Source organism: Lonchura striata, chromosome 1, assembly GCF_050655825.1.
Source record: "Lonchura striata isolate lonStrDom1 chromosome 1, ASM5065582v1, whole genome shotgun sequence".
In the NCBI taxonomy this organism is placed as follows: Eukaryota; Metazoa; Chordata; class Aves; order Passeriformes; family Estrildidae; genus Lonchura; species Lonchura striata.
This window is the reverse complement of record NC_140703.1, coordinates 44223775-44251555: the sequence shown is the minus strand read 5'-3', so window position 1 is coordinate 44251555 and position 27781 is coordinate 44223775. Positions and strand designations below refer to the sequence as shown.

The window sequence follows — 27781 nt, the reverse complement described above, 5'->3', positions numbered from 1 at the left end:
TCTTCTCTAGATAAAAGACAAATATTTTTAGCAGAAGAAAAACAGTATTTTGAAGATTAAAATATTCTTCTACCTTATCAAGGAAACTCTGTAGTCTGAAAGATTCAGCCAGTGATTCTTGAATGAGTGCACTGCTTGCTTTAGTTTGATTCAAAGATTCAATCAGATCCTTATTTTCTAGTATATTGCCCTGTGATGTGGCAAGTGTCTGGAAAAAGAAAATCATTTATGTTACATTAAAAAAAGAAATCCTGTAAAGTAACCATTTTGGAAGCTATCTTTCTGATCTGTATGTATTTCTGAATACTGAATGCATCTCAAGAGTTCTACAAAACTGGTGGTTATTCCAAAAACTGAGACTTTTTTTAGAGTATGGAAAATGCAGCTCAAGAAAAGACTCCAAAATCCAGACTGCCATATTCTGAAACCTAGGTTATCAGTAGGCTTTTGAGAATTATTTCTATGATCAGAGTCTTAGGCACTAAAATTCCCATGGTAAATACAGATTAGGGTATTTCTTTCTTGTGTTTAATTTCCCATTTAACCTGAAGTTGGCTACTTGTAAAAACTTCCTATACTGAGTCATCCATAAATTCATTTTCCTTCAAAAGGATTCCAGTTCTCGTAGAACTCTCATCTCTAACTGACATTAATATTCACATTACAACAATTTAAGTTTCATAATCAAAGATCACTTTAAAATCCTTGAGATTGCCCCACATTTTTCCTGAGTTCTCCTCATTTAATTAAGTGATTAAACAATTCATTTCACTTCTAAGAAGAGGAAACAGTTTGAATAGTTCCCTTATATCTAAGATTTTTTACTAACCTTCAGTAAACACACATCAAAATATTTATTTTGAAAACTGGCTGCTTGTCAGTCAAATCAGTTCTGAGCAACCACCCATAGGACATCATTTTAGAATATTTGGAGGCACAGATTCACCAGTTAGAGTAGTAGAATGCACTTACTTCTCTACCTGAAACAAGTTTGGGACAAGATCACCTGCTCATCCATGAGGAATCATATTGTGAGCTATGAGACAGCACCCATTTCTTTACTCTGAGACTTTTAGAAGGAAACCAGTTCAGTACTTCAGATAGAATGGCAATGTTGCTTTAAGATTAACTTAAATTTAGCTAGATCTCATCCAACATTGACTTCTTTGTTGAGGAAACCCAGGTAGCACCTGCCAGTTTCCACTGAACCTTCAGTTTTTTTCTTCAGGGTCAAGAACATCCTGATTTCAGGATAATTTGCTAACAAGAATTCCAAAATTGAAATCAATCTTGCTATTACTACTCTAATGCTTTTTGTTGCAGGTATCTTAGGCATCGACTTCTTTAAGTTTTGTTCTTGATAATTCAGATGAGACAAATGAAAAATATTTTTGAGTTCCAAGATCCCATAAAAAGTGTGTTCTAAAGTGAAATCTGTTTTGTTGTATCTCTGAACCCTTAGTTTCTGGTAGACAGTAAGTTGTTAAAATGGTCAAATCTGGATATGGAATTTTATTAGAGAGCAAGTTTCCCTCTTCCTGTAAGAGAAATCTGACACATCAGAGTTTTAAGAAAAGGCTGACCTTAGTATTTGAAAATTAATAGGGAGTTCAATAGGGACAGTAAATGTGGAAATTCAAATCACCTAAAATAATTATGTACAAAATTCTAAAACTGAGCTATTAATCATAGAATCATAGAAGAGAATCATAAAATGGTTTGGGTTGGATGGGACCATCTAGTTGCAACCCCCCTGCCATGGGCAGGGATGCCACTCACTACATAAGTAGCCTGGCCTTGAAGACTTCCAAGGATGAAGCAGCTCCAAGTTCCCTGGGGAATCTGTTCCCAGAGCTTCCCAGAGGAACTGGTGCCTTAACACCCTCCCAGCAGAAAATTTCCTTGTAATATCTAATCTAAACCTACCCTCTTTAAAAGCCATTCCTCCCTTGTCCTCTCACTGCATATCCTTGCAATAAGCCCCCCTCCAGCTCTCTTGTGTACCAGTGTAATAGATGGCCAGTCTAATCTGCAAAAACTATTATTTTATGCTAATCCATTATACTCAATACTGCAATGTTCTGTGACTTAGCTACAGACCAAGGGGTTTAGGGCACCAGGTCAATGTCCCTGCGTCTCTGACCTTTCAGAAAGACAGGATTCGAGGATCCATTCTTATAAGCATGAGGTACAATTTATGTGAAATCCATGGCTAGACACACACAAAAAATAAAACAGTTCTTCCTTGGAAGCTACTTTTTTTATAGAGGTGAACAGCTGTTTCTGAGCATAAGTACTTTCAATAAAATAAAAAGATGAACTGAAAAATGAGAATATTAATTTTAAATGGAAGACAGGGAATGTTAACTGTAAAGAATATTACAGCTCATTACTAATAGGAAACACCTGTGGAGGTTTAAAATTTTAAATGTCTCTCTCAGCAATCTTTCCATTTTGTAGTGGGAATTTTTTCATTTTTTTCACAACACAGGATCATTTCTCAACTTAAGAAAGAATCCTTTGACATCATTCACAAGCGTAAAAGTGAGACTTTTTTTAAATTCATAACTTCAAAATGAAATAGTATAATTTTTAATAAAGTTTTTTCTTCTTGGTGTGTTAACAGTTTCATAACAGATGTACTTTCTTATCTACTTTAGTCTTCCATCAGGTCCAGGCAAATAATGCCTTTATTTTTTCTAATCAAAAATCCTGATGGCTCAGTATTCCAACACTTCCAGCATCTTCATTCGAACACACAATAATGTGATTATCATCTTATTGGTATAACAGATATTAAAGAGGTACATTGGTTTTACCTCCAAAAGAGAATCCTCAAGTTTAGCTAACTGTATCTTTTTTTCTTCTTCCTGTTGCAACAGCTTTGTCTTCTGCTCTTCCAAATCAGGCTTTTCATGCTGAATTGTTAAAGCCAAAAGCTAAAAACAGAGAAAAAACAAAAAAAAAATTATGTTGTTTTTTTCTGCATTTCCACTTCAAAAGGAGTCAGTTTTCATTGTATGATGCCAATTCCATACCTCCAGAGGAAGGAGAAAATCCATATAGTTATCTATGCTTCACATTTTAAATTATATCTTACTTATCAACGTCTTATCTACATCCCATTCTAAACCTCTTGTTAGTGTAGAAAAACTTGTTTCATACCAAATAAGGAGGGGATTTTCTTCCCTTAATTGATTTTCCCCTCCTTTTTTTCTTTCTTCCATTTGTATGTTACACTTTGATTCCTAGACTTTATAGAGTAAAACCTAGTAAAACAGCTACTAGCATTTTAAAGGAAATTAAATACATAGTATTTTGGTTTCACTACATTTTTTTCTGTACGCAAAGTACCTTGATGATACCAGCATTATTCTCTAAGTAAGATACTGGAGAGCTATAACAGAAACAGTTCCATGGTACCATAAATATATCTTGAACAGAAAGCAAAGGCTTAGCAATTAATCTGTTGCAACTGAAGTCAATGAGAACATTTTCATTTTCTATACTGAACTTATTCCTTGGTTCCAAAGTGCATAAAAATTTTACTATTTATATTTGTGAGCTTGAAAATACCTCCATAACCATTAACGCAAACTGCACCATAGGTGCATCCCAGGTGCTGAATGCACCTATGCATGTTCACTATACATACACTGGTTTTATTCTAAATGCCTACCTGTCCTCTTAAGCCACTTGCTGTTGTGGTAAAGTTTACTTCTGTAACAATAGAAGAAGCATCAGGTGGAATGAAGGGATTTGGATTCCTTGTTGACAGAAAAAGACGGAACTCTTCATTATAATCTATCAGTTTTTCACCTATTTGTATGGCATAACGGGGTCCTGTAAACAACAAGCAGATGTATACTCACTCTGATTGGAACATTCTATAATTATCTGAAAACAGTGCTATTTGTGTAACATTTTATGATCAATGGATCTAAATATATTTTACAATATGTATTTATAAATTGATTGAAAAAAAATACAAATTTAAAAAATTTAAAGAACCCATCCAAACCTATATTGTTAAGAGACAGAAAATTAATAACAGCAATGATCTAGGAAATTACATAGTAAGAATATTTAATATACCTGAATAGTTTAATTATCCTTATTCAGAACACAAAGCATCAAGAACAAAACTGCCTTTGATGTAAAAGTAATACTAACAACTTTTTGAAATCTTCCAACCATGAACAGGAGACAAAACACCACAGAAGATGATCTCGAGAATCCCACTTATGTGTAACAATTTTATCATAATTTAACATATTCCTTTACCTTTAAACATTGGTCTACCACTCTATACTAGCCATAATTATATACTGGCTAACTAAGATGGCTCAATATTTCTTCATCCAAACCCGTAATATTTCATCTCTGGATCTGTTACATTTATTTAGAGAAGGCTGATGTTGCTGTATAATCATAGTTCTATTAAGATACTATTTCCTACAGTAACTGTTATAGAGCAAGTCAATGAAACTAAAAATGATGGAATATCTAGACAGTAGAATGAAAGAAAAATATTCCATCAATAAATACCACATAGATGTATAGTATTATAAATATATTTAACGTAATAATATTATGAAAGAAACAAGTGATTTATTAAATAACCGATTTCATGGTTTCAGTCTGTTTATACTTCTAATATTTCTCAATAAACCTGTTACAGGATAAAACTACATGTATAGCCCCCTCCACCCCTCTTCCATAACAGGTTTCCATTCCAGAATGATTAGAAAAAATAGACTCAGACAATGACATGATCATAGTAAGATTTTGCCTCCTCATACTGGAAAACAAGTAAGAACAGAATTATAAGTTGAAAAGTGAAAATTTCCATTCCAGAAAACTTTCCAAGATGGCATACTTAGGTGCTTCTCTATTTTTAGCACTGAGTGCAGATCAGAATCATTAATCTCTTGCTAAAACACTGGTAGAGATGAAAATCCCATACCAATTTTGCTTCTATGCCAAAGATCAGAATCAATTTTAAGTCTATGTTGTAAAAACGCCAAACAGAAAATGGAAGCTGTACAAAGATGAATTTTCTGCAGTATATATGTTACATTTTCCTTAACATTTCATTCCAAGTAATGAAGAGATGTACAGTTGTACAGTCATCAAAACCAAAATAATGCAGACAGGTCCCCACACCCACATCTTGACAAAAAGAAGGAGCACATGCTTGCTTATAAAGTAATGGAAAAGATTCAAATAATGACCCATTTTTCCTTTTCCAATAACAGCTCTTTAGTTTGGACCTGCATAGACCTGGCATTAACATAGCTCATTAAAAAGCAAGAGGATGTCTGAGTGTTATAAGCAATTTTCCTGAACAAACTAATATATTTGCATATAATCTGCTCTCTCCACAGTTCTGCAGACACAGTCATCTTTCATACTGTATCTCATTAGCTCTCCAAAATCCGGCAGAAGCTAGAGGGGCAAAAAAATTGTTACAGTTCTACCTAACCCTCCACAGATCCCTGAAATCACTACTTTGGTTCCATTCTTTCAATGAAAATAAACAAGCAAGTGCATCTTTAATGGAAGACTGATTAAAATAACACTTTCTTTTCCCTAAACAGATCTTTCTTATATTGGTGATAAATGCATATATGAATCCTATGGTATTTGCATTTATTTTTAGCATGTACTTACATTTGAAGAATTACTGCTACCTCACACATTATTAGATCTCAGTAGTAGATGAAATTACAGCAAAAAAAGTCTTGAGCTATTTCTAATACCCAAAGTTCATATAGCAAATGACATGGTACATGCTGAGGAATGACCACTTGAGGCAGAAATACAATTACAAAGGATAATGCAAATCTATTTTAGTTACTGTAATTTAGAAAGTACTTAAAACATACATTGCTCTACTTTCTAATTCACCAAGTTCTCTTGATGTAATTTCAAAATATTTAACATAATTCAACAAAATTTATGCTGAGATACTTGCATAATTATGATTTATTTTTGCTAAAATTTTTATCATAATGTTTCATATTAAAAAAAAAATCCTTTAAAGCAGCTAAGTCCAAAGAGTCATACAAACAGGTAGAACACATTATCTGTCCAAAACAGAGATATTATATTGTAAAACCTAAGTACTGTGATTTTTCACTTTTCTTGCACTGGTAAGGGACTCCTTTCAAAAAATTCCACCATTTTGCTGATCTCTATGACCCTTCCCATTCCAAGGGCATATGTGTCTGTGTGTCTTCTTTAGGTTCAGAGAAATCCAAGAGAAGCAGGAACACCAACATTCTAAGACTTTGACTTCTAACTGCATTTGCATAACTTCTGGTTTATTTAAGGCCCAAATTTCCAATTAAAACTATGTATTTGAAATCATCACTGGAAATCAACTTAAAATTTAGATTTTTAAAAGTCTATAAAAACACATTTTTTGTAACTTCAATTTAATACTTTTAATTTACTTTTAAATAATTTTCAATTTAATACTTTCTAATATTTTTCCACTTACTAAATAAGAACGTATCTCCAACATATTTCACGCACTGAAGTGTTAGTAGTGGGTTAATACTACAGAGGAAAAAACTACACAGTATTAATGTTTTCAGAAAAGTCAAGCGTTATATAAATAGATCTAAACTACAAAAGTTTTGAGCAAGCATTTGTAAAGATCTTGGTGATTTACCTTGGGCAATAAGATCTTTTCTTAGCAATGGGTAAAGTACAGGTTCCACTCCATCCATTTCTTGTATAATAAGTGTCTTCCCAAATCTCACTGCCAGCTCAAGAGCAGTTAGGAAGTTGGTGTCCTGGATAAATAGAAACAAATTCCTTTGATTCATCCATTTTTTAAAAATGCAAATACTTCAGAATGAGTAGGAAGGCATTACACCAAATAATCCAAATCTAAAAATCTGTATTGTAGATGAAAAACCCTATTAGATGTATATATTTCAGGGTTTAGGTGCAAATGTTTAGTTTAAATAAACTTGATCTGCTGATCAAGAAAACCTATTTAACATGCCTAGATCTTCAAGTGCTGCAACAGAAGAGAGCTGGTTCACTATCATGTCTGACAGGTGCACCTGGAAGTCCTGGCCTGGTCTCTTATCTCAAATTTTAATACGTAGCTATGTCTCAGAACTGAACCAAGCACAGTATTCACATTATTAAGAGGTCTACAGGTTGCACACAGGTGTTTAAACATGGATGTGGTGCTTATGATCCCATCAGTCAACAGAGGTCCTGGACAATATAGGCAACAGAAGCTGAACAGTAACCAGGCCAATCATCTATCAGGACAAACTATCAACTACCCAAATACATGTTATCTACTACCATCAGAGAGTATTTACAAGGGTTCCACAGAGCCAGCAGGGATCTGTGGAAGACCTACATGCTGTTGAAGCAATATTTTGAGGCCGGATGCAGTTCAATAAGGGACTTCTGAATAGCACCAGATGCCTGCCTGAGTGTGTGCAAGTGAGCCGCACCTCACTACTCAGGTAAACAATTAGAGGTACACAATGAATTTCAGGTACCCTAATCTCAAACAGAAATCAAATTTACTCTTTCCAATGTAGATAATACAACACAACAATCATAGGGAATTAAGTATATATGTATACTCCTGAAATCCAGTGAATTGCAACCAAGTATACAAAAGACCTCTCTATTTGAAAATCTGTCTTCCTCTTAGCAGGGAATATGTCATTCTCAGACACAGTAGCACAAAGAGACAAATTTGTAGAAATAACACCAGATGCTGAGCCTCAAATTTTAAATACCCTAAAATTCTGTGAGGAATTGTATGTTTCACAGAATATAAACTAATTTTTGGTAATGTTATCACAAACTTTTAAAAACTATTCTGTAAAATCTCGAATAGAGAAAGCTCAAACAGAAAAGCCCAAGAGTAAATACTGCACCTGTTGGTTAATAACTTCCAAACGTGATTCCTTCAAATGCATCTTCAACCATTCAGTAGCCCGGAAAGAAGGGTCTATCAAAAATGGGCAAACTTTACTCTAGGGAAAAAGAAAAATATATTTATTAAAATATATTTTAAGAATAAAATTGGAATCCTTTTTTTATTTCCCCAAACTAATGGAATATGTATTTTAAATTTTTTTTTAATTAACAAACTGTTTAGAGAAACAATAACAGATTAAGAAATTTATCTCTTCTTAAAAAAAAAAATGGAGAGTCAGGCAGTCCTTCACCTTCTCTTAAAAACAGAAGTCTCTATTCAATGAGTATAATCTACTTTTAAACTTAGAAGAGTTATTAGTCTTCCTTTTTCTACCTCTGGTAGGCAAAGGTACAATACTTCTGGGTTTGGACCTCAATGCATTTTAGAAAGAATCAGGAATACAAGTATTTTGCAGGCACAAAGCTACACTCAACTCTGTGCAGTACCTCCATGTCTCTCTGGTGCTGTGTATCAACACAACTGGACCCAGGATTCCAGGTGTGGCCTCACCAGTGCTCAGTGAGGGAGCACCTCCCTTGACCTGCTGCCAATACTTTGCCTAAAGCTGTCCAGGATACCACTGGCTTTCTCCTTAGCAGGACCCATAATTGTCTCATCAACTACCTGGTGTCTACCAGAACCACGAGGTCCTTTTCTGCAAATCTGCTTTGTAACTGCTTGGTACTCAGCACATGTTGGTACATGCTGCTACTACCCTAAACTGTGTAATTCCCCTTCCTGAATTTCATGAAGGTTCCTGTCAGCCCATTTCTCCAGTCTATCAAGGACCCTCTGGGCTTCAACTTTACCCTCTTTTGCATCAGAGACTCAGTCATAGAATTCCTTAGATAGGAAAGTCCCTTAAATATCATCTAGTTCCAACACCCCTGCCAAGGGCAGCGATGCTTCTCAGGGATGCTTACCCATGGTCTCAATACAACCTGACTTTGAGCACTTCCAGGGATGGGGAATCCACAGCTTCTCTGGATAACCTGTGCCAGTGCCTCACTGCACTCTAAATATTTTTTCCTAACATCTAATCTAAATCTCTCCTCATTTAGTTTATAACCATTCTTCCTTCTCCTTTTATTATCTGCCTATGTAAAGACTTGTTCTCCCTCTTTTCTGTAAGTCCTCTTTAAGTACTGAAAAGCTGCAGTGATGTGTCCCTAGAGCTTTCTTTTCTCCAGGGTGTACAACCCCAGCTCTCTCAGCCTATCTTCAAAGCAGACATGCTTCAGCCATCAGATCATCTTGCTGCATCAGCTATGTCCCCCAGTTTTGTGTCAGCAAACTTGCTGAAGGTTTAAACAGGTATTTTCAAAAATTCTCTGGTTCAGTCTGATAGAAAAGCATTTCCAAGTTTGAGGCTTTTTTTAGATTGAGCTCCAAACTGAGTAGCTACACAGATCTCAAACTGCAATACAGGGGAAGCTGATGAGTATTAAAGCATCAAAAGATGATCAGAACAAAAAGCTGAGAACTTTACTGCAGATCACACTGGTAAAAAAAATGTCTAATTTCAGTTTTGTAAGGATATACACATGGTAAATTATCTGACCTGATTAAATGCTTCAAAAAGCCCTTTACACACTGTGAGATTTTTAAGAGCTCATTCTGTTGTAGCACATAAGTAGCTTTAATTGTACAAGACGATGTTTATTGAAAAGCTTTTTAATCAAGCTTAGAAAAAAATATACAGATCTACTAAAAGGATGATAAATCAAGATAAATTCAAACTGCAAAAAAATCATTAACTAATTTGAATCATAAATCATCTACGCAAATCATCTGGAGTAAATGCAGATTGTCTTCATGCCATTAAATATTTACTTGTTAGTAGATCTAATAAATTACTAGAATATTACATACATAATAATATATTATGTTATAGTAAGTTTATCATATATATATATATTATATATCTATATGTATGGTAAAACTGGGTATTTGCCTTTTCTCATGGATTATTAGGTAGGTAGGTAGGTAGACAGATAAATAGATATACATATATATAGAGGTCTTGAAAGGTAACTGCATATAGCCTTTTCCTTTTTCTGAGAAAAAAAGTAATAGAAATTATATGCCAAAGTGAACATATATAGTACGTAATCTTCTAATGGTTGTATTGGTGCTAATGACTATTTACACTTTAAACCTGAATAGACTGATATGGAATAAAACAGTGGCAGTAAAACTGAAAACATGTATTTTCTTTTTTTTTTTTTTTCCTTTTGATGCAAAGTATCCACTGATACATAAGTATTTATTTCTGTGTGTGTGTGCGCTCTGTGATGCCAGTAATAAGCACAAATGAAATAGTTCAAGTTGCCATGTTACTGAAACTGGTAAAAATTTAAATACTTCCAAGACAAGACAAGAAAGCAAAATTACCTGCAAGATGACAAGAGCATTTTCTATTGAAAGATCATCTGAAGGCAAACCTTCACTTTTCCAAATTAACTCCTCACTTTCTGTACACAGGAACCGTCGTAAATCGAACTCTGACAAATAAAAGTGTAAGTTTCTGTCATAATTTACAGTTTGCATAGTTTAAAAGCATTTACCGATCTATACAGAACAGAGACTTTGTTTATTAAGAGTGCAAGTCTGTAGAGTTCCCTTTAATCTATTATTTTATTGCTTTTATTGAACTTATTATTAATAAGTACCTGGTGTCATAGAAATATTTTAGTTTTGCTAACACACAGATAAAAATTACTTTAGAAAAAGCAGAAGCATTCAGAATGCACTAGCAAATTTATAACAGTTAATGTGAACACATCCATTTTTGTAAACTTTTCTTTTTAAGCAAGGACTATAGAGATACAATTATTTATAAATATTTATAATCTTAATAATTTCATAGAATGATTCTAAGAAATTGTCTATCGGTATCTAGAAATATTTATTGAGTAAGAAAACGTCTCTTCTCATTTGGGAGTACAAAGACAATTGAGACAGTTCATTAGAACTCACTGGCATTTCTCACTTCCTCAATCAAGCTTAATCACTTGCATGCAGACACTGACAAACACACACACGAAATTACTTTCAAGGCCGGCTGATTTGGTCCATTCATCCAAGCTGTTTTTCCTCTGATCCTCAGAAGCAGCAGAAAGATATGTAATAAATGCAGCTGCTAACTGAGCTCTTTTAGGCAATGTTGCCAGGTCATCTGTTATCTCTGACACCTTAAAAAAAAAAAGGCACAGAAAGTATAGCTGTTTTGCAAACAGAAACTGCATTAATATGTCTCATCAGTTACTAAAATGTCAGAAGTAAGTGTGTCTGCCATTGGTAATACAGTTGAGAGAGTTTCTCTTCTTGCATTTCAGGTATCTATACCTAGCTAAGACACATGGAGGTATGCGAAAAAATCCTTTCAGCTCTGAGCTACAGCATGCACAGATATTTCTGAGACTGTAGCTGAAAAAAATTCATTAATTTGATGAACAGTTCAACTTATAAGCAAATGGAAAAATGGTATTCTAGTAAGAAAGATAAGAAATATGTGATCCTACTCACAGTTGAGCTGCAAGTATAACTCACAATATGTATACAGACAATAAATAATATATGCAACTATTATACTTACTCACTGTACATTTACAAGATAAAATAAATTTATCATGTATCTCCAAATAATTTATCTGCACTAAATCAACTCTGTTTTCAAGTGCTCCAGTATTTTGAAGAAAAATACAGTGTATCAACATCATATGTGACTGCCATAATTGGTTTCAAAGTCCTGTTACTTTTTCTTTTACTTTAACCAAATTGACATTAAAAAGAAATGCTGATACACAAAATAAAGGCAACTTTTTATTGCTTCCTCCCTACTTTAAAGGGAGACAAATAATGCCTTTTTACTGTCTCCATTATGGGATAAGTTCCTAATTAATCTATCTGTGAGTTTAATATACAGCATATCATTAATAGATAGTCTGAATTTTCTAATGCACCAAGATGAAAAACTATGAGGAATCACTTTTAGAATCATTTAAACACTGGGTTTCTAATATATCCAATCCTTACTATAGCAGGTAGCTATATAAAGCTACTTTCAGAGGAAAATCTTCCAAATTTTTCCAGTATGGTGGACAACCTACAAGATGGATTCATTTAACTTTTGGTTCTCAAAAATGCAGGCATTTAGTCTAATTGCTGAGACTTTTTCGATATCAGTGGAGACACAGAATCATGTACATCTGCATGAAGATTTCTTCTGACTTATGATCTTCTGACCCATGAAAGTTACTTAGAGCTTTCTGGAGGTGACAAATATATTTAGCTTATACGTATCTTCAGATTTTCCTTTTTGTTTCAGACTGTAGAAGGGCTTGTGTCTCCAAAGACTTGGCAGTTTCTCTCAAATATATCATTTGAGCAAGTAAGATATGCTGCTGGCATTTTAACCATCATAACAATTACATTCTTGGGACTGCAAACCAGCACAGAATTTTGTATGTTTTCTATCAAATACTGGGGGATTATAAGTATGGTGAAGTAAAAAGAAGTTTCAGAAAAAAAGAAAATCTTTATTTTCTAATGAGAAATTAAAACATGTGCACTGCGAGACATGCAGAATGGTAGTAAATAACATTCTCCAAGCATTGCAAAAACTGTATTTTCAAAATATCACTTATAAGATGTACTTTTGAAAATTTTCACTAACCTGAGTGCTCCATCTTTTGTGCTCCCTATCAAGTTGATTTATCAGTACCTCTGCAGCTTTCAATGTTTTCTGAGCTTTACTTAGTTCTGCTTCAAGTTTTGCTGCTTCTGTTGTTCTATTCTGGAACCTGTAAAACAAATACTCTTTGTACTTGCCATCATGAACTACTAAACTTACCAACAGTTATTTTCAAGGAAGTTTAATTGATTGAATTTGTAATGAATGCCTTGCTTATTGTTAACAAAGAACACAGTTGCAGTATTTATTTTTTTTTTATACCTTCTGCTTCTAATTGGTAAATGGGCTTATCAGACTTTTAGCTAACAAAATTCAGATGGATGCACAGGTGAGATTTAAAAATGGATATGAAATACAGACTATAATGTCTGAAAATCATTCCTTCTTCTACTTAAAAAGCCTGACAATTTTCGTAATTGTGTAAAGTTTCGTTTTGCACCTAGTCAAGATACCAGCAAGCTCAATGCCATACCATACATTTGTAACTATTTGGTAAATTTTATCTATTAAAAGTTTAAAATAGAATATTAACAATTCACATGGATGATTCCAGTTCAATTCACAGTAGTCTATTTTGTAAACTAATATGAAGTAAGAACATGCCCAAAAAACAAGTATGGCTTAGGTATTTTTTCATACTGTTCAATATCTAATTAGTTTGATTAATATTTAAAATAATTTAATACATTTAATCCACCTATTTAAAATAATACATTTATATATTACTTTATAAATATATAATATAAGGTATATAATTTAATATATTTAACTCTAATATATAGTATTTAATTAATCTAAGAAATCACTGTATAGTTGATTTACAAGAATTCAAGAATCGTCTTTTTCTTTTGCAGACTAAAAAAAATTACTTTTAGTAATATGTATGTACATATGTCAGGTTGCAAAGTATCTCCTATACTAAGTACATAATAAAAACATCAAACTAAAAAACTTGGATTAAACAGAATTTAGAGAAAGTATAAACATTTACCAGATCTATTTTTATGCCTCTGTGAGTCATGTACTTCATGAGAGGCTAAGAAAAAAAGAGATAGCTAACTAGCTAACTGTCAGAAAAGTAGGCCACCCTAAAAGAAATAGAACTGCCTCTCTTAAAGCTGTGATCAGCAGAAGTTTTGTATAGGAATGTTTCCAGAGTCCTAAGGAGTCATTGAAGTCCTCTGTGATTCAGAAGGTGATAAACACACTGTTTACCTTTGACATCTACAATGCCTACAGTAAAGGCTACCAACACAGACAATAGTGAGAGCAGGTACTTTTAAGGAGCATTTATTTCATCTGATCAAGGAGATGAATTGTAATCTAACAGTATTTATCTCCACTGAGAGTAGAGATAGCCTAAGCATCACTAATTCTGACATAAATACCTTGCAGAACTGGAAGTTATATTTCCTTAGATAAAATTCATTATTCATACTGTAAAATCATCAATTTTTTTTATATCTTGAAATAAACACACTAAACTTACTTGTCTTTCAGTTCTGATACTTTTTGACCAACAGAGTTCAGAAGATCCTCTAACTTCCGTTTTCTGTCTTCAGTTTTCTTGAGATTACTATAAAAATGTAACATTTAAGACTATGGAACTAAGGAAAAATAAAGAGTAAATATAACAGGAAGTAATTTGCATAGAGATAGTTCAAAGATGTTCTTCATTGTGTTTTATATTAAAATACAGATTTTCAGATGTAAAAGCTTTGCATACTTCTCATCACATAGTTTTTAAATTGGAAACCAAACACTCCATTCCTGAAGAACAGAACAAATTCTTCTCATACTGAATTTTAAGACCTGGAAAAACAATCAGTATAGATTCTTCAGGTGATGAATGGTCACAGGACTATGTTGTATCTTTCTGATCCTAAGGAGAAACTTATAATGCTTAGTACATGACTGAAAAAGAGGAACTGTATACCTCATAAGATACCATGGGTTTCACTGAGAGAATACATTTTAAGCATACCTGTGATGCTAATTTCTTCCTGACAGTATTCAGCTGAGACACATAACTCATGATTGTACAAAAAATATCCAAGGCATAGCTTCCGGGAAAAAGGAACTTTTGCACACTTACTTTTTTTGTCTCAGTATGTATATTTTATTACCTGTGGATGAGATTATCTTTTGTTTTTAATAAACTTAAATTCACACAGAATCGCAGAATGGTTAGGGTTGGAAATTCCCTCTGGAGATCATCTAGTTCAACCTCTTCCTAAAGCACGATTGGGTCCAGGCACAATTTTAATATCAGAGGAAGAGACACCATAACCCCTCTGGCAGCTTGTTCCAGAGCTCCGTCACCCTCAAGTAAAGAAGTCTTTCCTCACACTCAGCTTCCTCCTTGGCAGCTTCAGTTTCACCCACCACCACTGGAATTAAAATCTCTGATTTTGTAATGGAGTCTAACTTACGCTTCCAAGCCAGCCTTTTCTTTTTCCAAAGGCTGGATTCGTTCTAGGACATGAGAATACTGGATGTTGGCATTCACCCAAGCTGCTAATGGAGCAGCTGCAGCACTGGCTCGTTTAGCATTCTGAAAAATTCAGTACAAGTTGTTATAAGAAAGTCCTTGAAGTATAATGTAGAAGAGATAAATACAGAATAAGTAACTGCAACAGATTTTCTAGTTACCAACTTAAATATGCTAATAAGCCAACTCTTCTAATGAACTAATCTTTTAAATTGTTACCAAGATTGTATTGAAGGCCATCAATCCATGTAAAAAAACCACAATGGATATTTTTACAACTATAAAGCTAAACTGAAATTAACAAGTTTTAAATCAATGAATGATTTATTAGACTCTTACTGCTACAAGGACACCAAAAAAGCAAGTTAGAATTCCCTGGTCTGAGTTTTACTTTATAGCAGTAGAAAAATCTTTGAGTACTGGACTCGACTCCATGATGAGTTCTTACCCCACCCCTTCACACTCACCAACCAGATTTTCACTTTAGAAGGCAGTATGCAACAGAGTAATTTCTGCTACACCTTTATCTGTTTATACTGACAAATTCTGTAAGTAGAATTCATCACTTTTTCTCTAACTGAAGTTCATCCTAAAAATTTTGCTGGCAAACCAGGCAATCAGATCTTCTCTTGGTCATTCTTTGGACTTCTTTTCATTTTAGATAATGCAATGAGAAATTACCTTTGGATCAAAAGATGCTCTATTTTTAGAAAGAAGTTCTTCAACACTCTCTCGTATTTCTTTTGGAATATTACGGGCATCAAATGATCCTATGTCCTCCCTTACACTTCTTTTGGCCAAGAAACTGTGAAAAGAATTAAATAACTAAATAAAGAAGAAACGAATGTTAAAAAGGTTATTTCCATATGAAACTGAGGAATTCTGAGCAGAAGATTCCTGAATACAATAGAAAGCAGTTCATATTGTAAATTAATGTTTAATTTTAAAGGTTAAACAAAATTCTCACCTCTTCATGCTCACCCATGATGTATCAAAAATCCCCATCAGCCGCAGAACTCCCTCTAGAATGTCTCTGATTATGTCAGGGGGCATCCGTAGTGACCGGATTTCTAACAAAGCCTCGGGCTTTATATTTCCAACAGCTAATTTAGCTTCATTAACCAGTGGCTTAAAGCATGAAAACACATTAAAAAGAGAGATGAGGATATGAGAAACTGAACATTTCCTATTCCAGTTTTCACACAATTTCTTCTTCTTTTTAAATACTTTATTACCTAAGAAACTAGCATTGATGCAGATTCATGTTTACAAGTTACTAAAAAATTGCCATTTATTTACTAAGTTACAAAAGTATACTTCCATATAAAACAGTATAATATAATCCTGACATTGTGATACAGGTATCTTTTAATAATGATCCTAAATACTATTTATAGGCATGACTGGGGATCTCTTTGTAAACATCCATAGTACAGGCCACAAGAGCTTTCTCTTTCCAGTAGATTAAAAAGTCCTTCACCCTTATCAACAATGCAACAAAATGGTCAAGGAAACAAAGTTACAGATTAGCATTAAAGACAGTGCACACCTTGCACATCCTTCATATTTATCAAAGACCACAGAATGGTCCTGTAGTTCTAAGTCACTTTCAATACAAGGATATAATTCCTTGGTACATATGATATTTAAAAGGAAAAAAATTAAGTTTTTGTACTGTTCTCTTAGTCTTTAGTATACATTTAAAATGCATGGTATGAATAATACAGACTAAAATCAATGACTGAACACACATACCTGCCAAAAAATTGATGCTTAACACCTGTAAAATCTCTCCAACAAGCAATTTGCTATAGCATCATTAGGATATACACTTTTCAGGATTTAGTAATAACTGTAAATTACCTCCCACTAAACTATTTCCATTCAGCTGATAGTACCAAGGCCTATATTACCAGCTTGATCAAAGCAAAGTAATGTAGTTGGTTTATATAAAATATGAGTAATTGAAAAATATTACATAAAATCAGCAGAACTCAGCTGGAGAGCATGGCAGCATAGAAACAGCAGGTGAAGGCAAGATTTGATTTGAAAACTCTTTCTGTAATTACTATGTAACAGAACACAAATGCCAGAATGACAATCTCTATTTGCCACATGGAATACTGTTTTCTAATGCATAAAAGTTTTAATATCAAAATAATTCAGAGTAAAATTTAAGAATTGCAGGGATAAATTCTGCAAAACCATTTTGCATAGCAGGATATAAGTCAGATAAAATCAGACTGCAAAATATTGCTTTTCCTTATCAGCTCTTACCTGAACCTCTTTCAGTTCATCTTCAATTTTTCTTTTTCTTCGTTCTATTTCTGCAGCCTCTTCTGCTATTCGGTGTTTTATTTTTTCCATTTCTGCTTTTTGCTCACTGGCACTCTGTAAAAAAAAAATTTCTTTAGTTTCCAAATTTACACAGATTTACTCCTTTAGGTCTCTTATTTATTTTAGTCTTCATTATTATAATTTGCACAATACCCATTACAATAAAATAGCTGAGTCTATATGATATTAGAAAAGCTGGCTAAGTAAATAAACTATATGGAATAAGCAAAATTTGCTTTTACTGTGTGTCTTTCCCTTTCTTTACCACAGACCAGATCTGCACCTCTATCTTTGAGGCTCATTATGACCTTTTTCCTCCTTCCTTTTGATTTTACATTCCTATGTCAGCCTTCCTCTAAAAGCATAAGAGTGACAGCCTCTGTAACATTCTTACTACATTTGAAAGTACTACCTTCCTGTCATTGTCTTTTTGTCCTGATCCCATTTCTATTTCAATTTCTTTCATAACACCATTAAAATACTCTTATCATGTTCATAAAAGCAGGAGTATTGGAACTATAGGTTATTAGCCTAGAATTCCTAATCATGGTAAGGATAACTGTCTTATATCATACACATATATTGTAAACTGTTTAGGTTTACACTTTTTTTTTCTGGACTTGTACTTTGCCCACCAATGTCTATAGGCAGACAGTAGCTATTAGCCATCTCCAGGAATCCCAAATACTTCAGTACAACAATTAATATCTAGTAAATAAAATTACAGTAGGAAGGACCTTGAAAGTATTTTATTCATTGAGGATAAAACTATAACATAAATTCTATTACTCTAGGCTCAGATCACCTAAAAGATAAAGACAAAGAAGCCCAGAGTTTGTGTTTTTCCAGTATATAACACATTATCGTCAGCAGCAATTGTCAAGCTGAGTTGAAGGTGCAGCAGAAGGTAACAGATGCATAAAAGCAGAGAAAATCTTAAAATAATAATAATCCTCTGAGCACTTAACCCAAGCTACAGATCAGCATGTTATTGAAGATTACATTCAAATCCATAAAACATTAGCTACATAAAACTAGATTAGACATTTCATGCAAATGAACATGTACTGAATGACTGTTCTGAATAAGAAAACCTTAACATACAGTAGCAGGTCAAAAACTTTTCTCTGAAAGGAGATTAAAAGAGTCTGTATATATTAGAGCTCTCTCTGTTATATAAGCTAGGTCACTTGAAGTGAGATTAAAATGTTAAAGGGCACCTATACTTTATGGTAATCTAAATAATCAGACTTCCACTGTAATTTTTCTGCTGTCAGTGGGGCCATCATTGCTTTTGGCCTATTCTTTGATTTTTTTCCTACAGTGTAGTATGTGCTACCCACATACCTGTAACTCTACCAGACAACAGCAGATACAGATTTAAAACTGAAATCATCAACACACCAAGCCAATCATTATTCAAATTAATGTACAGACAGAGCCTAAAAGTACTAAAAAACTGCCTACAGGAAGAGACTTAAAAAGAATGGAAGTAATGCACCTTTAAAGCACTGGGAAACAAATGGTTTGAAAGACCAGGTATTAATTCTATGCATACAGAGAATGCATTTCACATCAAACTTCAGTCTGACCAGATTAAACAAATAACGGAAAAAAAAAAAAAAAATACAACGGCGCAGCGAAAGCAGACTCATTACAGCTTATCCCACATTTATAATTCCAGAAAGTATCAATGTAGAGACTTATTGTCTACACAATTATTCTAGTTGACTGAGAAAACACTACTAAACAAAATTACAGAATTTGGAAAACAAATTCTGCCTCTGAGCTGAAGAATAAAAATTCAAAGAGTGATGAATATAGAGATATTATCTAACCTTCTCTGACATTCTGAGGACCAGACCTCATGAAATACTTATTTTCTGATAGTTCACAAATTTAATTCCTGTTGTTTGTTACTTAAAATAGTGTTACTTGTAAGTATTTCACTGAAATTTCCTATCTGGGATAAACATAAAACCCATCAGTTTGGATTTACAAAGTTCTAGGAAAACTTTCAGACAGACTAAACTACAACAGTGAACACTACTCAGGTACAAACCTTGCATTGATCTCTTCCTACTCAACCAGTTCTAACCTGATTTAAATTACATTATCATCTGTCCCATTGGAACTTTATTCAAGCCTCTGGGCTCATGCCTCCCCTTAGGCAAATTCTTGTAAATGCATTAGGTTTTGTAACAGTTGAAAAGAACATAAAACAGGCAGTTACCAAAGAGAGAAAAACAGCTTTTTTTTCTTTTTTTCTCCCACTTTTGATATGATTGTATACACCACCTGCATAGATACTGTAATTTCCTGAAGAGCAGCATCAGCTTCATCTTGCTTCGTCTTGAGTAAAATGCTTTGTTCTCCAGCTTTCCTGTTCAATTCATCTACCAGGGCTTTAGCTTCATTCAGCTTTGAAACACCTGCCTATAAAGGTTTATAAGAAGCAGATATTTAGGAACAAATTTTAATTTGCTACAAATATTATGGACAAAGACTGTAGACTAATCTTTTTTTTTAATTAATTTTCCCATTTTCTTGGTATTATTTAACCTAAAAATTAGATGTGGTATTTCTAGTTGTGTTGCTCTAAGATCTATTACTACAGCCAGAAGATTAAACAAAAATCTCAAAATAATAAACTTTTAATAAAACAACTAGCACATAATCTTTTTCCCAGTAATTCAATAGCATTTTAGTTAACTGATATTAATTCAATGTATATCTCCTCTAAAAGCAAAGTGATAAAAATTAAACAGAATGAAATAAAATAGATAATCTAATTTCTACATATTTGTACTTTAAAAAACATACATATATATAAAAGTTTCAATTATGCTCAAAAATAACTATTTTGTATTCACATTTTCTACATTGTTTAATTAATGCTAATCATATAATACCAGTATTTCAAGATATACTTGAAAAAAATTATCTGGAAGATATTTTGATTTAGGATAAACATCTCTAATTTTCCAGTAAATTATTACCTTTATTTAACAGAGCATTTTACAAGAAAACATGCCCAGTCTGATACATTCTTGAGGAAAAGCATTAACGAAAACAAGAAAACCACTTTTCACTCTTTCAGGCACTTGAACAGAGAAGGGCATTAAGACTGATACTAGTTCTTTCCAGCAACCACCGCATGAGCAATTGCCAATAGAGGACACATCATATAGCCACGCCAGCAGCTCATTAATACAAGAGACATTTCCTAATGCAAGAATATATTGAAAAGCCATATGTTACGTGTTTTAAGCACATACCTGCAAGTGGTTCTGCCTTTTTGTTAGCTCTCTTCTTTTACTGCTATTGATGGTACTGTATACATGAAGGAATGCCATATATCTGCTAGGCGTTGCTCCATATATTTTACATGATTCATGGATTGACAAAAATGACTTCAGAAAATCAGAATGACCTGTACATAATTTGTTATACAGATAAAATTATACTGAATTTTATCTCACATTAAAATAACTAAGAAAAAGCAACAGAATATGCTTGCTTTTTGAGATATGAGTTAACAAAATAGCACAAAGACTATACTTTTTTAAAGTACTCACAGGGAAACAACATGTAAATACATTTGAAATGCCTATTTCTCAGAAGGAAATACACTGAAATTGTTTGATGTTTGGAAAAGCCAGCAAAATTAATTGCAGACCACTGAAGGCTAATGTTATAAGAAACTACTTCCACACAAATTGATTTGTAAAATACTTGGGACTGTTCTAGAAATAAAGCCCATGTGTTTTTGTCTTTTCCCTTATCTTTGCTGATGGGCAAACTAAAAGTTTTTCCTGCCATTCAGTTTACTGAACAGTTTCTCAAAAAATGCCAAAAGATACTGTAAAATAAACTGCATTACCCTACAAAAGAAAAAAAATTGCTAAAGCATATATATATATAAATGAATGCCTCCACTAAGTACGGCAGCCTAGATTAATTACGATGATCTAGGATAAAGAGGGATGGTAATGTGAACACCAAATACTATTTTTACCCATTATTCTGATTGGTCTATTAAAAAGCAATATAAACCAAAAAACCCCAAGAGACCCACTTATATTCTGTTAGTTCCATGACCTCTAAGTGCTACTTTTATAGAAAGTGGCTATAAGTAGTATTCTGCAAGTGAGTGATGACACTGGTCTTTCAGACTATGTTTGAGACACTCTTTTCAACATGACTATATTTGAAGCATTATGATAAATAAACTAATTATTCTGAAAAAGGGGCACTACTTACAACAAAGTAGATTTTGAAATTAATAAAGTAAAATGAAAATCTACAAAAAGAATAATGAAATATATAAACTGAAAAATTATTGAAACATCAAATGTTCAGGTTCTAAACTAACATCCACATAGAAGGAAGACACTGACCAAAACAAGACACAGCTAAATCAGCATATAAAATTGAATATATACAGTGACTGCTTGTGACAGAAGAGACTGCATATGATCAGCTATGATGTATGTTCCAGACTAACGCTCCCTTGTGCAAATGCCTGCCATCTGAACAACACCGAAGTCTATGAATATGCTAGTAAACACATACTCAAACCATCTATTATCTATGCTCAACACAGGATCAAGTGTTTAACAGGAATAATAATAACTAGTAGGTCTACCTAAATATTACCTGATTGTTTTTTCTTAACTTCTTTATGTGTTTTTCCATTCTTTTCTTGTTCATCTGAATCACACAGAAGCATTTCAGGTATCTAAAAAAACCACATTTTTTTGCATGAAAACTATGAACAATGACAGTTCGAGTTAAAATTAGGAAAAAAAAAAAAACACAACCCTTCAATCTAGTTGCTCTTTTGAAAAGACTGAAAATTATACACTTAGAATAAGGAATGTACAGAATACTATTAGCATTAGAAAGATAAATTCTGCCTTTCCATGTCACTAATAACTTCCTATTCTCTCAAGTGGAAGATTTCCCTGGCTGTAAGAAGGAGCAACTAACCCACAAAGGACCTAACAAAAGCACAAATGTAGAAGCTTTAAAAGTATATATAATCCAAGAGGAAATAAAACAGTCCTAATCCATATTCTGCCCATGTACATATTACCCAATAATTGACCTTAATTGAGATCGCTCAGAGAGGGGAACAGGATGATGGCAATGCTGTGCTGGTGCTGTTTATGTTAGTGCTTAGGAGTTCTGTTTGTGCTGCTCTGTGTGACAATCACATGTATATGTGTGCATGGGCTTCCCACGGGGTCACAGACTCCTTCAGGTGCTTCTACCTGCTTCAGCATGGGGCTCTCCATGGGCTGCAGATGGAACTCTGCTCCACTGTGGACTTCCATGGACTGCAGGGGCACAGCTCATGGGGCACAGGCCTCACCATGGGCTGCACCAGGGGCTGCAGGGGAATCTCTGCTCTGTCACCTGGAACACCTCCTGCACCAACACTGGGGTCTGCAGGGCTATTCCTCTCGTGTTTTCTCACATCCTCTCTCTCTAGCTGCTGTTGCTCTTGTATGGTGACTTCTTGCCACTTGTTAAATGTTATCCCAGAGGCACTGTCACCACTGCTGTTGGGCTCAGTCTTGGCCAGCAGCACATCCTTCTTGAAGCCAGTTGGCACTAACTCCACCTGACATGGGGGAAGCTTCTGGCAGCCTCTCACTGAAGTAATCCCTGCAGGCCAGCCCAATACCAAAACCTCACCACACAAACAAAATGCAATTGGCTTTAACATTTTGCTTGTAGTCTGTATTTTGTTCTTAAATGCTGTGTTTAATCAGAGTCACAGTGGTCAGCATGTTGTTCAAGTCAGCCCACAGAGAGAACAAAACATGTTACTGGTAAAATAACAATGCTAATAATACTTCACTGTTCTGCAGAATTTTCCATCTTTGTAAAAGTGTACAAAGGAATTAAATAAGTACAGTGATAATTATTCCCTCACAACCTTAAATATTTTGACCTTATTCACCAGAGTTCAGTTATATTTAGAGATGCTAATTTAAGTAAATCCCAACTAATACAACTTACCTTTTTCATACTGTCTTCTGACCAGGTTTCCATCCATAAAACCTGACATTTCTTATACAGTGCTGGATTACTTTCACAGTTTATTGTAAAATTTAAATTGGTAGAATCCATGATCAAGACAACATGAAGATTTTGTTGGATCCCTAAGAAAATGTAACGATTTTTAGTACATAACAATCTGACTAATCTACATGACAGTAGATTTATTGCAAATACAACATAATTTACTTTCTTTCAAATACTTATCACAAGGCAATTTCTGAAAATAAAAAAAAGCCTATAACATCCAATCGCACTCGGAGAGGAATGCATATAAGTAGAACCTTAAGTACCATGAATTCTCATTATGTATACTGCAATGCATTTTTTAATTCTGAAAAGCTGATAGTATTTAAGTAGAAAGTACTAGTTCTCATTCTAATTCATGTAGACCAATAGAACTAATCAGAAGTAGCTCCATGGCTGGCTGCTGTGACTGTATTCTTCCAGTCATATTCTTTGAACTATTTCTGAACTATTTAATTTTCTCATTGGGCCAATGAAGAAACACAAATGATTAAGAAACCTATCTATAAACTTGCTTATAATTACTCAGAATCCAAATTGATTTCTGGCCTAATTGACAAATAAAAGAAATCTCTGTTATTTGACACATATATATATATGTATGTATAAAAACTATACAAACCAGAAAATAATGGGAACAAAAGCTTTCTTCCTTTTAATTACTTTCAACAGCCGATTTTGTAACATTTGTGTAACACTCATCAATACAAAATTTCAGACAAAAAAATAAATTTTCAGCTGACGATTCTGTGCCCTCAAATCTCACAAATACTACTCCTGCCTGCTATTCAGTTAAGCAGTTAAAACTGCACACAATAAAAAGACCATGTTAGAAATTACTTGTCCATTATTATACCACTTTTTAAACTTCATATTTAATTATAACTCATAACTATGTTGACATACGGTATGTGAAATAGTTGAATATTGGTCCTGTAAATCCATCTTGTGAAGCTTGATCCTTCAGAGGAGAGAGCAATGGTTCTAATTCTTCTATTTTATACAGCCCAGGAACTTCTCCTATTTCAAGAATGAATTTGAATCAGATAAAATACACTATAATTATTTAAATTGATTTGAAGGCCTCCCTTGAATCCTCTGTATAAAGAATTCAAATTTCATAGTTTTCACCTCTATACTTTCTTAACTATTATCCCATGTACTTAATAATTCTTTTCATGATATGAAAACCAAAAAACAAATGACAGTGATTCTATTTAACATTCTACTTTGTTTACATTGCCGAAATGTATGTTAAAAAAGCTCTTTCAAATCTACCCAAAGCCAGTGACCCTGTACTGCATACAGAACAAATCAAGCCCTCATACACCAGGACACAGGAACATGAAAGCAAGTAGTCCTCTAGATTCTCAGAAATAAACTTTTAACAATGGATGATGAAAATCTGATACTGTAAGTAGATCTGGGGTAGCACCTGAGAGACAGGAAAATCTGGTGCTCTTATTAATCAGCTCTTAAACTACTGCAGTTCCATAAAAATCATTTAGCAACTTTGACTCAGCCCTTCAATGATCCTTTCTCTGATCCAGGAACAAAGCTGGACAGTAAAATAAAGTCACTTTTGTTATTGTTATTGTTGTTTATCATCTCACTACCTTCAGAAAAGTGAGCTTTTCTGGTGACAAATTAATTAAAGAACTCAGTCTATACAATCTAGTAAAGCCTTGGAAACCTCTCAATTTTGAGTTTTATTATAAAAGGGAAGTGGTGGAGTAGAATGCATTTTCATTTTGCTATTACACTGTTATCAAGAACTCCTTTGAAATTAATAGAAGAAATGAAAGTACCTGTACTAAAGGGTAAATTCTTTAATTTACCAAACAACTAAGTGAACCTTGAGTAAGGTTTTAACATACAAGTATTCTGATTAAAACAGTGTAGAAATCTAACTAAACCTTCTGATAGAGACATAAAGTTAGAAAACATCATCAAATTCTGCCTCATTGAGCTAAGTCTGTGTGGTAAATGTAATACCATACTCTCTTTGGACTTGACTCACCTGAGGACAGTAAACTGTTAACCATCTCCAGGAAAGAGGAATTAATCAACTGATAGTCTTCGAGCAGCAACACCACCTGCTGTGCTTCAATGCCTGCAAGTTCCATCACCTAGAAACAGGGAAGCCATTTAAATCTCAGTGTATTGTTCAGAAGAGAATGATAATCATACAATATCCTGAGTTAGAAGGGACTGAAAAGGATCTTAATATTTCCTTGAATAGATATTACATATGTATTTTCTCCACAGCTATAATAATATATGCTATTATATATTTACTAAAGATTTCCAGGTGATTCAGTTAAAAGAGATATCAAATATAAAGAACATTTTACCTAGATATACAGCTTAGTAATGAAAAAATAATTAAAATAGACTCTTTCATAGAGTATATTTATGTATATGACTCAATGATAGAATTGTATCATTCTTTTATGTAGGCAAAGATCTAGAATTTTCTTTAGCATAGCTGAAGGTAATGAGAAACTGTTGATTCAAGGCTTGCATCTGGTTTAAATAATATGTACACTTTCATCAATCACTAAAATTTTATTTGATTCAACTACTATTAACTGGCAGACCACAGTAGATATAGAAAATAAAAGTATATACCAACATGGAAATATATACATGAAAAAGCCTTTCACATAAATATTCACATAAACTTTATTAAGTTCTACAACAATCAAAAAGACCTCTGGTATTCCCAAAAGTGGAGTTTCAATTAGTTACTGTAAAGAACAGTACACACATCTAGAGTGAGAACTTCTAAAACATTACTTGTTTTATTTAGACTGTCATTTTTCTTCTCACACAAACTTTTGAGTCCTTCAAAATTCCCACATTCTTTATTTTTTCTTTAACATACACCTACAGCATTACAAACTAGAACAAACTTAGTGACTTACATATTTAAGATCAGTTTTGAACTGCTTCAGCTGATAACCTCTGGAAACTTTGGGAGTAACCAGAACAGCTCCATGCATATGACTGACTAAAGAGGTAACTGTTCGACGACCCACACCACTCCGTCCTGCCAGGAGAAGTGATCCTCCAGGAAAACTCAGCACTCTGTCCACTTTGGACATATAACTGAGGACTTCATGGAACAGTAAAATATCGATCTCTTTTTTGTCCCGTCCATAATGAATTATACCCTATAAAAAAAAAAAGAGGAAAAAAAAACCTGATCACTAATAAAAAATATAAGCAGTGAGATATGCAAACATCCAACATTTAAACATTTAGAAAAGAAGGGCTTAAAAGCTTGAAAAGCCACACTGGGCTTCATTCAGAAAAAAATATTTTTGTCACAGAATTTAGAAACCTCATATACCCTTTATGAGTAATAACTATATCAATAATGAACATATCACACTACACCCAGCACCAGAACACCTTGGAAGTCTTTGATATATTGAAATAGGAATCTACCACTGAACAAATTAAAATTGAATAATGGACCAGAACTAAGTCCGAGCTGTGTCTCTGACTACAGATTAATTAATAACTCAGGAGAGTATTTTAGGCACCTAATTCCTGCATAATTGCAGATTATGGAAGTTCCTAGTGAAAGACACACAACAACAGGTCCTATGATTAAATTATGACCTTGTCTTATACTCATTAAAACCTCATCTTTGAAGCCCAACGTAACTGTGCAGTCAGAAAAAAAAAAACAAAACCAACAAACTCCCTGCTTACTGAAGCTATTGAATTTCATAATTTCCTATCTAGTGTATTGGTCACAAGTCGGCACTTAAGGAGAGACGGTAGATTCCCACCTGCAGGCCATCAAACACTCTAACAAATGGTGAAAATCTCAACTCTCCTAAAAAGCAGATAGCCTAGGAGACTAAAATGTTTGCATTTTCTCATCAAGATCACTTTTTGTACTTTACAGCTTGAAAGCATGACAGATCTCCAGCATTTCTTCAAACAAAAATTATGTTACCATATTTCAAACTCAAAAAGAAATCATATAATAAAACACTGAGGTACTCAAACAATATACAGATATATATGCACATAAATGTTTCTCAAAATGTTGGTTCATCAGACTGTTGTAAATCAGCAGCAAATGCAACTGATGTCCTTTCTTCAACATAACCTTGCTACATGATACTTCCTACTGCCTGCCATATAAGATCACAAGTCTTCCCTTCACCAAATGCAA

The 27781-nt window shown here is 33.6% G+C and overlaps 1 protein-coding gene across 4 annotated transcripts in view; it reads right to left on the bottom strand.

Annotated features, from left to right (window-relative positions):
• Positions 1 to 27781, bottom strand: part of DYNC2H1 (dynein cytoplasmic 2 heavy chain 1) — a 143715-nt gene that overhangs the window by 77185 nt on the left and 38749 nt on the right. For all 4 annotated transcript variants that reach the window (XM_021529338.4, XM_085575766.1, XM_085575767.1 and 1 more), the window contains 20 exons: positions 26514 to 26762; positions 25607 to 25715; positions 24493 to 24606; positions 23521 to 23663; positions 22150 to 22231; positions 20769 to 20923; positions 19789 to 19926; positions 17431 to 17544; positions 16121 to 16281; positions 15835 to 15958; positions 15095 to 15216; positions 14152 to 14238; positions 12645 to 12771; positions 11019 to 11160; positions 10361 to 10470; positions 7923 to 8021; positions 6680 to 6803; positions 3680 to 3843; positions 2820 to 2939; positions 74 to 208 (listed from right to left, as the gene is read on the bottom strand). In XM_021529338.4, the coding sequence (XP_021385013.3) occupies positions 74 to 208; positions 2820 to 2939; positions 3680 to 3843; positions 6680 to 6803; positions 7923 to 8021; positions 10361 to 10470; positions 11019 to 11160; positions 12645 to 12771; positions 14152 to 14238; positions 15095 to 15216; positions 15835 to 15958; positions 16121 to 16281; positions 17431 to 17544; positions 19789 to 19926; positions 20769 to 20923; positions 22150 to 22231; positions 23521 to 23663; positions 24493 to 24606; positions 25607 to 25715; positions 26514 to 26762 (2619 nt within the window). The remainder of the gene's footprint in view (positions 1 to 73; positions 209 to 2819; positions 2940 to 3679; positions 3844 to 6679; positions 6804 to 7922; positions 8022 to 10360; positions 10471 to 11018; positions 11161 to 12644; positions 12772 to 14151; positions 14239 to 15094; positions 15217 to 15834; positions 15959 to 16120; positions 16282 to 17430; positions 17545 to 19788; positions 19927 to 20768; positions 20924 to 22149; positions 22232 to 23520; positions 23664 to 24492; positions 24607 to 25606; positions 25716 to 26513; positions 26763 to 27781) is intronic.